Here is a 15050-nt window from a genome sequence, read left to right as displayed (position 1 = left end):
ATCTTCAGTAGATAGCATACCGTAGAATTCCGTCTAGAAGCATATATGCCTCTAAACGAGGGGTTTTTTTTAACGAAAGATATGAAAGGCCAATACCCTTCTCAAAAACATTGCAATAGATTGCTTACAAATATACATGTTTGTACAGCCACCTTTATCAGTAATATAGTTGTTCAAACTCCAAATAACGTTTTTTGTTGAGAGTGTCTGCCTCTTGTCTCTTGTGTCAAAAAAACCTCGTTTAGAGGCATATATATGCTTGTAGACGGAATTTTACGGTATGCCATTGAATATACTATCTTTAATCCATAACATATATGCTGTCATTGAATATGCTATCTTCAGTAGATAGCATATCACTGCAGATTTGGATTACTGGACATTACCTACATTTTTTACAGCATTAATATAAGGTTGGTTTGATACAGCGACTTACTACGAAGCATCTCATGTCCGCAGTCAGAGAGAATCATGGTAACGATAATGGGGCCTTTTGGCTGATAGCATACTTTGATAAAAAGAAGTGAAAAGAGTAACTTGTAAGGATAACAAGAAGTGAAGTGGTGATTTAACTGGATAACAAGAAGTGAAAGGATGGGTTGGGCTTGACAAAGTAGCTTGATATCAAAGGCATTTGTTGCAAAATGCTCATATGTCAGGACACAGTTCTTTAACCCTGATTTGTTTGTACATTCATATGAATGACCTTTGAATGTGTTGGGTACTCAAACTCATATTCCACAACTTTTATGAGGTCAAATTTTCAGCTATGATGGTTGAATGCATAAAGAACTGTGCCACTGGAGACCAGATCAATTTTGGTTATAATGATACATGACAAATGAGCTATCAGAGTTGGTCTGTGATGTAAGCAGGTTATTAATGTTAATGGAAGGAATTTTAACTCTCTCCACAGGGTGCTGACTGCAGACAACAAGTTTCAATTTTTTTTAATTCAAAAAATTTCTGAAATATTAATTTTCATGACCATATTTGGAATCAGCATGAAAAATGCATTAAAATGAGTACAAACAAGCATAGTATTGGTTCAGTGGTTCTTTAGATAAGTTCCTAATACTTTGAGAAAGAAAATACATGTGTATCTCAAAACTTTTTATGATGAAGCCTATTTGGCTAGCACGCAGAGCATTAAGAGGGAGAGGAGAGTTTGGAAAGCTACTTGTCACAGGTAGTTTATCATGTATAGTATGTATCAGGCAATTTAAAAGTATATACAGCAAGAGTTATGTGCAACATTGAACAAGAAATGAAGTTGCTGGGGTACCGGTACCATGCTTATTTTACAGTGTAGGGTGAGAGGCCTTAGGGTCACTTACTGTATGTCCAGCTATGCAACCGCATCCCAGTAAATGTTGAAAAAAGGGTAGGATTGAAGGGATGGTTGGTGACAGTCAAAGAAGATATCTCCCCTCCCTTAAAAAGCTTTCGGAGACACACTTGGACAACTCTTATCTCAGGTTATGTACCGCCTCATAATGTAATAGGCATTACTTTTGACAGGCTGCATGAGCTTGCTGGCAATGTTGTGGACCTGCTTGCTGTTTTTATAGCATACTCTTTGGCTTAAATGTAAGATTTTGGTAATACTGATCTAATTTTCTGATGGACTGAATGTAAATTGCAAATCTCAACTGACAGTTTTAGATAGGCTGACAAGGACTACTTAGGACTTGGATGCTTTAAGCCATGGTCTGGAATTGGATGTGAAGGGATGGTTGGTGACAGTCACCCCCTCCCCCATAAAGATCTAGAAGACAGACTTGGCTAACCCACGTGGTGTTAATGTCCACTCCTTTACAATGCAATATAGGCATTGTTCTAGCATTGCATCAATATCAGACTGCTGGCTATCATGGTCTGGATTTGGCGACTCTGGTTGTAGTTTTCCGTGGGTTGAAGCATAAAAGAGTTTGATACTGAGCTAACTAAGTGACTTAATTTGATTATGGATTCAATGTGATAGCTTGACCGGACTACTAAGGACATGGATGCTTTAAGCCGCTGTCTGGGATTGGATAATCAAAAAGCATCCTTGTAATAAAGCTATAGAAGACTTGAACAACTTACTTCTTAGGTTAATGTACCTCCTTAGTTTTGGCATTGCATCAATATCAGACTGCTAGCTATCATGGTCTGGGTCTACTGGCTCTAGCTGTTTGTTGTCTTTGACCTAAAGCAAGAGTTTGATAATACTGAAGTAAGTGATCTAATTCTGTGATGGATGCAATGTAAAGTGGCAAATCTCAATGGGCAGTTAGCTTGACTAGACTACTAAGAACTTGGATGCTTTATGCAGCGGTCTGGGATTGGATAATCAAAAGCATAAAACTATAGGAGACTTGAACAACTTGCTTCTTAGGTTAATGTACCTCCTCCAAAATGTTATAGGCATTAGTTTTAGCATTGCATCAATATCAGACTGCTAGCTATCATGGTCTGGGACTGCTGGCTGTAGCTATAGTTGTCTTTGACTTAAAGCAAGAGTTTGATAATACTGAACTAAGTGACCTAATTCGCTGATGGATTCAATGTGAAGTGGAAAATCTCAACTGGCAGTTTTAGATACACTGACTGGACTACTTAGGACTTGGATGCTTTAAGCCATGGTCTGGGATTGGATGTGAAGGGATGGTTGATGACAGTGAAAAAGATTTCTCCCCTCCCCTAAAAAGCTATAGGAGACAAATTTGGACAACTTGTATCTCATGGTATGTACCTCCTAAATGGTCTGGTCTGGGACTGCTGGCTCTAACTGTTATAGTTGTCGTTGACTTGAAGCAAGAATTTGATAATACTGAACTAAGTGACCTAATTTGCTGATGGATTCAATGTGAAATGGAAAATCTCAACTGGCACTTTTAGATACGCTGACTGGACTACTTAGGACTTGGATGCTTTAAGCCATGGTCTGGTATTGGATGTGAAGGGATGGTTAGTGACAGTGAAAAAGGCTCCCCTCCTAATAAAGCTCAAGGAGACTTGAACAGCTTGCATCTCAGTTTAATGTACATCTTCCCCAATGTAATAGGCATTGGCATCGCATCAATATCAGACTGACTATCTTTGGCTTGAAGCAATAATTTGATAATGCTGACCTAAGGCACCAGAAACAAATTAGTTCGATCTTTGGATCGACCGTCGATGCTGCTTCGATGCTTGCTATTAACAAACTAACTACTAATTAATCAGAATTAAGGTTAAATTTATATTGGTCAATATCAAAACAGGCACAAATTACTATTTTATCATAATTAACAATACTAAATTAATTGATTTAATAAATAATAAGGATCGACCAAGCATCGATGGTCGATCAAAAGATCGAACTAATTTGTTTCTATTGCTTAAGTGACCTAATTTGCTGATGGATTCAATGTGAAGTGGTAAATCTCAACTGGTAGTTACTTTTAAAGCTGATCAGCCTTACTTAGAACTTTGATCATGGTTTGGATTAGATTTGAAGGGATGGTTGGTGACAGTCAAAAATGTTTGTCCTCCTAAAAAGCTTTAGGAGACAAACTTGGACAACTCATATCTCAGGTTAATGTACCTCCCTCATAATGGAATAGGCATTACTTTTAGCAAGTTACATGAGATTGCTGGCAATGTTCTGGACCTGCTTGCTGTTTTTATAGCATAATCTTTGGCTAAAAGCACGACTTTGGTAATACTGACCTAATTTTCTGATGGACTGAATGTAAATTGCAAATCTCCACTGGCAGCTTTAGATAGGTTGAATGGACTACTTAGGACTTGGATGCTTTAAGCCACGGTCTGGAATTGGATGTGAAGGGATGGTTAGTGACAGTGGAAAAGGTTTCTCCCCTCCCATAAAAAGCTATATGAGACAAACTTGGACAACTTACATGTCAGGGTATTGTACCTCATAATAGACATTAGCATTAGCATTGCATCAATATCAGACTGCTGGCTATCATGGTCTGAGTCTGCTGGCTCTAGCTGTAGTTATCTTCGGCTTGAAGCAAGACTTCAAATATTACAGAACTAAGTGACCTAATTTGCTGATGGATGTAATCTGAAATGGTAAATCTCAACTGGCAGTTATTTGTAAGCTGACCAGCCTACTGAGAATGTTGATGCTTTTAGTCAAAAGCCTAGAGCTGCCTGGGAGTAGAAAGAGTGACTGGGCTAATGTCTGCTCCATCATATCAATCAAGAAGGCCTGGCTATGGAGTTGGTTGTTGAAAGCTATATAGATCAAACAAAGTTTGGGACAGGGCCATATACAGCATTTGAAAACCAGCCTGCACCTTTCTCTTTTGTCTTTCTTCTCTTTTTATTTCATTGCATTGAAAATGCTGGCAGCAGACAAAAAACCTCACAAAATTCTCATTTGTTCATTTTGTTGCCAAATTTAGATGCAAGTATAATAATGTCTCTTTTCATGGATTGTCATCAGTAATGCAACTACTCATGTAAAATATGATATTTTTCTCTTTTCTTGTAGGTGAATGTAGCAGTGATGTTTGCAAAGAACCACTGTGTAAAAATGGCGGGACATGCGTAGCACAATCAGCTGATAGTCACCTTTGTCTTTGTCCATTAGGATACTCAGGGCCAGCCTGTGAACAAGGTAAGATAGCCTGAATCTTTTAGCCCTCTATCTCATCTGTTGATAGCCACCTGTGTCTTTGTCCATTAGGATACTCAGGGCCAGCCTGTGAGCAAGGTAAGATAGACTGAATCTCTTAGCCCTCTATCTCATCAGTGGATATTCACCTGCACCTATCTTTGTCCATTGGGATACTCTGGGTCAGCCTGTGAGCATGGTAAGATAGCTAAATCTCCTAGTTCATGACTTTATTCATTAGAATATTCAGGGTCTGTCTGCGAACAAGGTAGATAGTTTTTCACAGTTTCAGACAATATTTTAGGTTCTGATGGTATGTTTTACTGGGAAGCACCAGATCTCTTGTGCCAGCTTCTCTCAGAGCTTCATCACTATTGACCCTCACCTAAAGTGCACTAGCAGATTATATGACCATGCCATAAATTCCAAGGTCAACATGGTTTTCCACAGAAGATCATTTCTCCCATACACTGTAGCCATTTGGAATGCCCTACTTCACCAGCACATGTAGCTTCAAACCAGGATTAGCTTCAAGAGGAAGGTTAATTACACCTCATAAATATTCGTGAGCATATCATGACACTTTTTTGGGTTATCGCAAACAACAACCATGCGATAGTTTTCCCTATCTACTTGACAACCCATCCCCAAGTTTGGTGTAATAGAAAAAATACTTCATGGGGTGTATATATAGGGCAAACTATTTTCCCTCTGAACTGGCTATGTGCCTATCACCCCTCACCCTCTGGGTTCGGGGTGATAGGCCTGTAGCCAGTACCTCAGGAAAAATAGTCCTATTTTCCCGGCCTCTAACCATGTAGCATTTGCACCAACCCATCATCATTACCTAAATAAATGCTATGCTGTTAATGCAACGATTAGCCTTGGCATAAACAAAAAGTAACCTAATAATAGTCCAATTCTGGAAGCTTAAAGATTAATAACAGGCAACAAATACTATCTGGGACTTTATGCCACTACATATGTCGATTTTCACTTTTCATCTTTTCAGAAATTCTCATCCATATCCCATCATTCAACGGCTCATCCCACCTCATCCATGAGAGCCTTGGCAACAACCATCTGTCATTCATAGAGATTGAGATCATCTTCAAGCCAAGATCAGACAATGGAATGCTAGTCTACAGTGGATTCAACACAGATGGCACAGGGGATTTTGTGTCTTTGGCCCTTGATAATGGACATGTGGAATTCCGATTTGATAATGGAGATGGTCCTGCAATATTGAGGTATGGAATAGACTAATCCAGTTGAAACCCATACACCCTCTATGGAAGACATGACCGTAATCTTCCACACAGGGAACATCCCCCCTGTGTGGGAGATTAAGGTCATGTCTTCCATAGGGGGTGTATGGATTTCGACTGGAATATCCCATTATATCTTTACCATTGAGGCATCGCTTCTAAGCCTTTTGGCTAAGGTCATTCATAGTATCTACCTATTTGTCCAATTTTCTCATCAGGTCAGATGAACCAATCACAATGGATCAATGGCACATCGTCGTGGCATCCAGGGACTGACACGTGTGACACATTACAGGTTGATAGCAGGCCTATCGTGGAAGGAATGGCTAGTGGGGGATTCACACAAACCAGCTTTAAGACTGAATTATACATAGGTGGAGTGGATAACTGGGATTTTGTTGCAAACAAAGCTGAAGTATCAGAGTCCTTTATTGGGGACATTCAAAGGGTAAGAACATAATATTAATATGTGATGTGATCAACCAAAATATTTGGTACTTTTTTTCTTTTGCTATGGGATACCTCTGGTTTAATACTGTGCTTTATATAATTGATAGGAAAACTGATGAAGGGTGCTGGTACTGAAAGTTAACATTTTTAATCTGTAACTATCATTTTTGCATTTCTTAAACACTATAGGTTGTCATCAGCGATATTCCAGTAGACTTGGTAGAGGATGCCATCAGAGGTGTCAATGTGTTAAACGCAGAGCATCCATGTATTGGTCAGCCTTGTCAGAACCATGGTGATTGCCTACCATTCCATGATGTGTACTCGTGCCATTGTAGGCTAGGCTTTGATGGCAAAAACTGTGAGAAAGGTGAGTTCCCTATTTTGTCAAAAGCAAATACCGTATTCGTTCCAATAAGCGCCCATATGCCCCAATAAGCACCCGCCCAGGGTATTTTCAATTAGCTAAAGGGTACCACTAGTGTTGACGTCGATACAGTGAAATAGCAGGGGATAGAAGTCCCGTGTAAACCTGTAATACATTTTCTACATCAGAAAAGCTACTAGAACGTCTCAGGACCCTTTTATAACATACGTAAATTTGTCTCTAATAAACGCCTGTTAGGAAAAAATTAGGTAAACCATATGGGCGCTTATTGAAATAAATACGGTACATGCATATCTTCAGGAGGAGCAGGGAAGGCTTCAAGGAGTGTCAACTTTCCAAGATGCCTTCAACAGGTCGGTCATGTTTGTTGTGGTCAGAGCCATCCAGGTGCTCTGCAATGACCAACAGTGCTGTTATGGAAAATTAAAGTATCTCAGAGCCATTCCACGTAAAACTTGAGTGTTTGGGGTGATGTATTGACTGGCACCAGGCCTGTCCATTGTCCTAGTAGACTGCCATGTAGAGAAATCCATCCATACTTTGTCTGATAGCTATGGGTGCACACCAGTAAATAGCTCCCATTGACTTTCTGTACAAACAGGGTCCAGGAAAACATCATTTTCTTGACTACATAGTGACTCAGTTCTTCAAAACTTACCCTGTCTGCAAGTCGAAGGTCAGATGAAGTCATCCATTGTAGAAATTATATACGGAGTCCAGCATTTTTTTCCAGAAAAATGTCGACTAGATCACCCTATAGCCCATACAGCGTACGCCACCTCACGAATAGCTTGGTGTTTCTGAAATGTAACACATTTTGAAAGTTTAGCCAAATTGTAATAAAAAGTCAGATCCTGCTCATTTTTCACAGACAATCTATTTCCCAGGCCTAAATGAGGATTAAATATGAATCAGGGCCTAATAGTTGGGTTTTAAGCCTTTTCTAATGGATTTAATTCAGTCATATTGCATGTTTCCTCGTTTGAAACACTGACTTTTTCTCCCATGGTGTAGGAGACTTGTATTTACTGGTGTGAACTCCTATAGCCTGGCTTGTGCATTTTGCACAGGTCAGGACCATGGATTTTTCATGGACCCAAGCATGTGTGTCCCTTAGTACGGACCCACCTAGATAAACAAAAGACAGACAGACGACGATTCTGTGAAATAATATGCCTTATATGTTCCACCATAGGAAACCAGGATTATCACACACATTGATCTTGCAGTATATTCAGCTCCTCCTGGGAGATGTGGAAGGGATGCTGCAGCCAAACAAAACTGTTTCCTTACCCAAGATTGTTGCAGTTGGACGAAGTTTGTGGTCACCTGCTCCGCAGCAGACAAATGATGATGATGACAATGATGATAATGACAATGATGATGATATCTTCTGAATGAAATTTGTACATGGTTACATATAGCAGATATTTTTCAGCATTTATGTGTGTAGACCTTTTTTTTTTGATGGGGTTGATTATGTTGGATTTAGGATCAAATCACACTTTGTTCCGGTGTATTTGGAGTGCTTATATTTGATTAATTCTGTGTATTTTTGAATGTTATTTACAGAAATAGAGAAAGTAATAGAAGTCCCTATGTTCCAAGGAGAAAGTTATTTATGGTATACAACAGAATGGATTATGAACAGGTAAGTTGGGGAAGCGAGTTGGTGCAGCGGTAGTTCCCTCACCTTGCACCACTGAGGTCCCAGGTTCAAGCCCCGGCCGTGCCAAAGACCTGTATGTGCATTTGGTTTATCCCGATCCATGCTCGCTCTCGAAGGTTTTCTCCGGGATCTCCGGTTTCCTCCTGCTTTCAAAATCGGTGATTAGTTGTTTGGTTATCAAATACTTCCTTCACCCAATGGAATTTGGGGAGCTGCAGAAAATGGATGGATGTTACAAACTAAGTGCGGATAGGTTTGCGCCAGGTTCGGCTGCAACCATCCTAGTTGATGCGATCTGATTGTGATGATTCACCACACAGCAAAATTACAGCGCTTTGAATCCTCTGGACAAATGCACTATATAAATTCTGAAATTTATATTTTATTTTATTAAGTTAACTGCACACAAAAAGTTGTTTGTTTCCATTGAGATTCGAACCCAGACACTCGCATGCCGAGCACTTCATCAGCGACTGGTACCCATGGGTATTTTGCTGGCCTGGCCAACGAAACCGTGCATATAACTATATCACTTTGGGTGATACATGCATGCCCAGTGACTTTGCTTTGTAAGATTTTGTAAGATTTTATAGAGCTAGGGTTAAAGTAACAGGTTTTCCAGCCACTCAGGGAATTAATTTATTTTGACACCTTAGTGAATTCCATATGACCCGAGTTGAGCAAGATATGGCAATTTACTATAACCATACAGGTATTAGCCCACCTTTGGGTATAACCCCACTCCCTATTTTTGAAAACATTCTGGACACAAGGCTACACTAGCTCAGCTGTAAGTTCTTAAATCAAATGAATGCTTTGCTCTCACATTTAAGAATAAACATAACAACATATTTATACATTGGCAGTCCATACATAGATGACAGATATATTACTTCTACATTGGGCATGAATGTTATACAAATTGGGAAGTTTTTTTTAAAATTCAAAACACAATCTCCGTAATAAGCCCACATCCATATTTGGAGTGAAATCTCCCATCTTGGGGGGGTAGGCTCGGGGATAGGCTTATACCTGAGTGGTTACGGTATATTGTAGAATTCCATCTACAAGCATGCCTGTAGACACCATCCACAAAAACATTTGGAGTTTGAGCAACTATATTATTGATTCCGGCAGCTGTACAAACATTTATTATTGTAAAACCAATTTATTGTAATGTGTTTGTGGAGGGTGTCTGCCTTTCGCCTCATTCATAAATAAAAACCCTCATTTAGAGGTTATTTTTGCTTGAAGATGGAATTCTACAGTATATGACAAATTTACTTTTGCTTCTTTCTACAGAATACGAGGTAAACAGACAGATATTAGCCTACAGTTCCGTTCCTGGGGTGCTGATGGTCTGATTCTGTGGTCAGGCAAACGATATATGGAACAATCAATAACAAGTGACTTCTTGTCTATTGGTTTAGAAGAAGGATTTCTTGTAGTAAGGTATGTTATTGTCTATTAAAATCTACCTTGTTGGTACTCAAGAATAGCTTTATGCAAATGGTCCAAGTAGCTCAATTGATATTAGCGTTCAACTATGGTATGTGACGGTACAAGATTGAGCCCCTGCCGTTTCAAATTTCTAGCCTTGTGAAAAAACAAAAACTTCCATTGGAAGATGTTTAGAGGGGCATTTCGTGATCCACATGCAGCCTCATCCCCCACTTTTTCAAAAAAACTTTTATACCGCTGGAAAGCTCTGGCTACATAATGTTTATATGTGCAAAAACTTTCTTGCAGATTCATTTGCTTGGCGAAATATCATCACATTTATAGTTTATACGTTCTGGTTAACAGAACAAAATTACAACACAGTGGTCTATGGAGCAGTCTAATACAATACAATACATCATGCATAACTCTCAAACACAAAATCAAGAGTCATATTGATAAAATGTGACAAAATGCTTATACATGTGTGAAACACAATAATATCATGTATGGAAATCCCTACTAAGCATGATGGGAAGGATACTGACCCATCAATTCAGGTCATATACCACTTTGGAATCTTGACCTTTTTGCACTCACCTTTCCCTAATAGTAATAGTTCCCTGGTAATCTGTACTTTTCTGGGCCCTGGTTCTATCTTTGTATTGATTATGGTAAACTCTAGCACGTCACACAGTGATTACTGCCTTATACACTGTCATCAGGAGACAAGGGATGGCACTGAGGCACTTCCCTAGTGCTGGAGCCGCTCTGGCATAGAGAACACGAAACTATAAGTCTCTTCTGGACAAGTTTCTTTGTGTATTTTCTCTCTCTCAGTGGCATCCCTGGGCAACAACAACAGCTTTAGGCAGACACACTGGTGAATTACCAGAGTTTGGCCGGCAAATACTCAGCAATTAAATTTGATAGTTTCATTTATTCCATGTTTCTACAATCTGTAGTGTTATTCAATCAACACTTGAAACATATTGTGTTTATTTATTTCATAGTGTTGCACTTTGGAATTTAATCGATTTTAGTCTGTAGTCTACATTCGGACTTATTTTTTGAAGATATAGGAAGTTAATACTAAATATTCCAATTATATTTTCCACCATTACAAGGCACTGGTATTTGCTGGAAGACCTACAAGTTTAAAATCACTGATTTCTGTGAGAAATAATTACCCACCTGCCTTCACAAAGTAGTGTGACTTCATGTTGAATGTTATGAATATGCATTAAGTGGGAGCAAGCGCCCCCGCTTGGCTTCAACTTGAACCCTCATGACCTGTAAGCCTTGTGCAGCCCTGTATAAACTTACATTGATAAACACTTGAATAATATTCTCTGTTATATTTTTCACTTCACAAAACATCACACAAATGCATGTTAAAATTGTTGCAAATAGAATTAGGCCTAAATAATCTTACATGTTCGATTGTTACATTTAAATTTAGAAAGATTATGTACCAAGCTGTGGTGACCCAGTGACCTGGTGCCTGGTTATAACCAGTGATGCCAAAGGCGCACAATTGGGCTACTTGGCCATCACTTCCCGCTACTCAAAAAAATGTGCTGCTACTTGCCTAAAAGTTTTAAAGTGCTTTTCTACCCATAGTGATTTAGTCTCTAAATTTGGGTAAAACTGTGATGTCAAAATATCCGGTATTGGGCATTTTTTTAGAATTTTAAAAATTGGGCTGCTTGAGAGTCACTCACCGCAGCCTGACGAGCCAATTCCCCATGCCTTGGCACTTAAAAAGTTTAGCAACACTGGTTATAACTAAAGTCATTCTGAAAATTGATACTCAACATTGAAAACATTATTCTCCTGGCACATACACTTCAAGAGTGCATTGTACTTTTTTAGAAAGAAACAAGTGTGGAAATCTCATCATTTGCTATGACAACGAACTTTTACGAATTATGATATTTGACCCGGATATCGCTCTTTCCGAGCTGTTTATGCTAGCTAAGCAAAGGAAATGTAGGGTCTACATGTCATTCATAATACCAATCTACTCCATGCACACATTCTAGCAGCTATATGTACTGTTTGCTTGCAATAGAATTTGTAGTGGGGGCCTGCAACTATTGGTAAGGGGCATATATGGCCACTATATTGTGTAATTAATTAATCAGAGGCTAAGTAAGAAAGGCAGTAGTGCTTGGGGGCAATCCCACTTTGGAGGTGATGCGTATGTAGGGCCGTTAAGACCCCCTTTTTCAGCATCGCTGTCACCCAAAGACATCATATTTTGTTATGAGCACGTGCTCTGTTACCCAAAGACCACTTATTTTCCCTTTCGATCTGTCCCCCAAAGACCCTTATTTTTCAATTTGAACAGCGACAAGTTATCTGTCACCGATTGTATTACTTTTTTTTTTAAATAAGCCATTTGAAGCAATTTAGAACTAGAAATTTAATTTTCAAGCCTTCTTTTGGCACTCACTCAAAGACACCATTTTAATAAAGGTCATTCTCACCCTATGCTCCTCTAATTTAGAGCCAAACGGTCTATCTCTCATCCAATGACCCCACATTTTGCTCTCACCGAATGCCAAAAGTCATACTCTCGCCCAATGACCCCATATTTTTTAAACAGAGTTTCACCCCTTACTGTGAAAGTGCCAGCCCTCCACCTATATCCATTTCATATTGAAGTGCACATTAACCCTCCCCCTGGTGGTAGTGCTCATAGAGTTCATCAATGTTACCAAATTAAAATTTAATGTAATTTCTTATTCTTATTTTACAGTTACAATTTAGGTGGTGGGACAGCCGAGCTGTTAAGTAACACCACGCTTAATGACGGAGAGTGGCACAAGCTAAAAATAGAACGAGACACACAGGATGCTATGTTAACCGTTGATGGGTATATGGTCAAAAGTCACGCACCTGGTCTAATGACAAGTTTGGATGTAGATAATGGACTCTATCTTGGTAAGAATATAAGTGATTATGATTTCAGTAAAAAAGAAAAAGCATGAAGACCAGAAAACCACTACCCCCCTTAATAGGATCTGTGTTCATTCTCTGAAAGGACTCTTCATTCGTTTTTTTCTGATCATGTACATGTGTACACTGTCAAACTTTAGTTGCCCCTGGGACAAAGTGTCACAGATGTGGACCAGCGTAACATCACAATTGTTATATTTGATGGGCACATACAAATTGAGCAAGGCCCGTGGATATCATATGCAGCCCGGATTGCCCTTGTAGATTTTAGCTTGTTTCAAAGCATGGTCTCAGTTAAATTGTTAAGTTAAAACGGTGACCTAAAAAGCTTCGCCCTATTAGCAGGGCATAAGATGATTCAAATTGAATATTTGCGAATCGCAAATAAAAGATTATTTAATTTATTAGTTTATTTATCTTTACAATATTCTGTATTATTTTTGCAGGTGGCATGGCCGACATCTCAGAGTTAAGTGCAAAGCGGTACAGCTCAGGACTTGTTGGTTGTATACGAGACCTTACGCTAGACGGGGATCTCGTTGAGTTATTTGAATCACCCGCAGATGGCAGAAACGTTAACCACTGTCAATAGAGGCCGCTTTGTTCAGACATTTTCTACAACACGTTTTGTACAGACAGATCTTGTTATAAGATTAAAATTTTATATTGTACTAGACTAATCAACCCGGGTGAAAAAGATGACCATGGTTGCCATTTTACTAGCACTTTTGGGTGCTACTTTTAAGTTACGCACCAACCCCTTTGTTTATTGGACTACTTTTCCACACACTGAGCTGTGACACAACCAGTAGATGATAACATGGTTGCACACCAGCACCTTTCTTTGGACATTGGGCTACTTGTCCACACAAAGAGCTGTGACACGACCAGTAGATGATAATGATTGCCAGTTTACCAGTGCTACTTTTAAGTGTCACCAGTTCCTTTATTATATTGGGCTACTTCATTGCCATTCATCATTTAGGTATGATACATCTTCGCTGGTATCCTGCAATTGTATCGCTTTGCTTTGGTGCTTTGACTGACCACGAACGCGGACACAAATTGATCATATTTATTCGCCGTTGGAACGGTCATCTCAAAACGAGGTTCTACCTGCAAAGTGTGCTGTGTGTGCGTACGCCTGTCAAACGCACACTTTAATTACTGCGTACATATGGCAAAAGTCTTCTGCCACAATGCAAGAAAACTGAGCACGAGAAATTATGTGCATGCATTTGCAGGGAGAACCTTGTTTTGGTAGCAAAATGGCAAATCCGTGCAAAGGGCGAATAGTCACTTGTTTTACCAATAATCTACATCCTGACATTGGCTCCGATATACAATTCTGCATGCTAGCCATATAGGCTTAGATCAACATAATTAGAAAGTCTAAGTTTTGAGATATTTTTCAAAATATCAAGAGCTATCTTAAGAACCACTGAACCATAGGCTTGTTTGTACTCATTTTTATGAATTTTTGATGAGTGAAACTGCCGACATTACAACCCATTTGTGCTTGAGGGTCACATCTTATTCACTTTGGTATTATTTAAAAAATATATTTTCTATTTATGGCAGCACCAAAAAAGTTTCATATGACCCAATTCCATCCCCGTACCCAACATAAAATGTAACATTTTATTCTCTTGAAAACCTTGCATTCTTTGAATCTTTGCAGCTTAAGTTTGAAAGTACAAATAACATGAATAAAGGTGACCTGCTGTCTGTACAATATGTATATACTATCTTTGTACTTGTTGCTCCAATTGTGTACGTGTTAGAGACTGGTCAATATTAACACCATCAGGGTGCAGGATGGAATTTGCAATTTTTTTTTGACAAAACATTTTTTTGTCCCTTGCAACATTCACTCAAAAATGTTGTGTCTCCAAACTGATTTTGCAAGTTCTTTTCCCTTTCTACCAAAAAAAAAAAGGTGTTCATATTTCCACCTTTTTCTTGGAAAAAATTCCTCCTGGTGTTAATAGTGGGCTATTTCAGTTGAAATGCATACATCTCTGGGACTTTAAGGCCAAGGATTTCAACCAGAATAGCCCACTGCAGTCGATATATGTGATCACTCAAAAGTGCCTAAATCTAATCCATGTATTAATGGGACAATCCAGACGGGACATTTAATCTATATCAATGTGGTTCTAATTAGATCCAGATTAATATAGACTTGTATAGTATGATCTGGGACTGTGTACAGGATGCACATTTCATGCAGTAACAGTGGCATAGTAAAGGGGTAGC

General features: G+C 39.0%; 1 protein-coding gene across 1 annotated transcript in view; it reads left to right on the top strand.

Moving 5' to 3' along the window:
- LOC140145947 (pikachurin-like) overlaps positions 1-15050 on the top strand; it is a 249429-nt gene extending 234379 nt beyond the window's left edge. Inside the window, 9 exon segments of the mRNA XM_072167684.1 lie at positions 4490-4615; positions 5625-5862; positions 6099-6150; positions 6152-6328; positions 6520-6700; positions 8291-8369; positions 9690-9839; positions 12592-12776; positions 13238-15050. Of these exon segments, the coding sequence (XP_072023785.1) occupies positions 4490-4615; positions 5625-5862; positions 6099-6150; positions 6152-6328; positions 6520-6700; positions 8291-8369; positions 9690-9839; positions 12592-12776; positions 13238-13383 (1334 nt within the window). The 3' untranslated portion in view covers positions 13384-15050.

Source organism: Amphiura filiformis, chromosome 2 (genome assembly GCF_039555335.1).
Source record: "Amphiura filiformis chromosome 2, Afil_fr2py, whole genome shotgun sequence".
In the NCBI taxonomy this organism is placed as follows: domain Eukaryota; kingdom Metazoa; phylum Echinodermata; class Ophiuroidea; order Amphilepidida; family Amphiuridae; genus Amphiura; species Amphiura filiformis.
The sequence above is the reverse complement of the archived record's forward strand: the minus strand, read 5'-3'. Positions and strand labels throughout refer to the sequence as shown.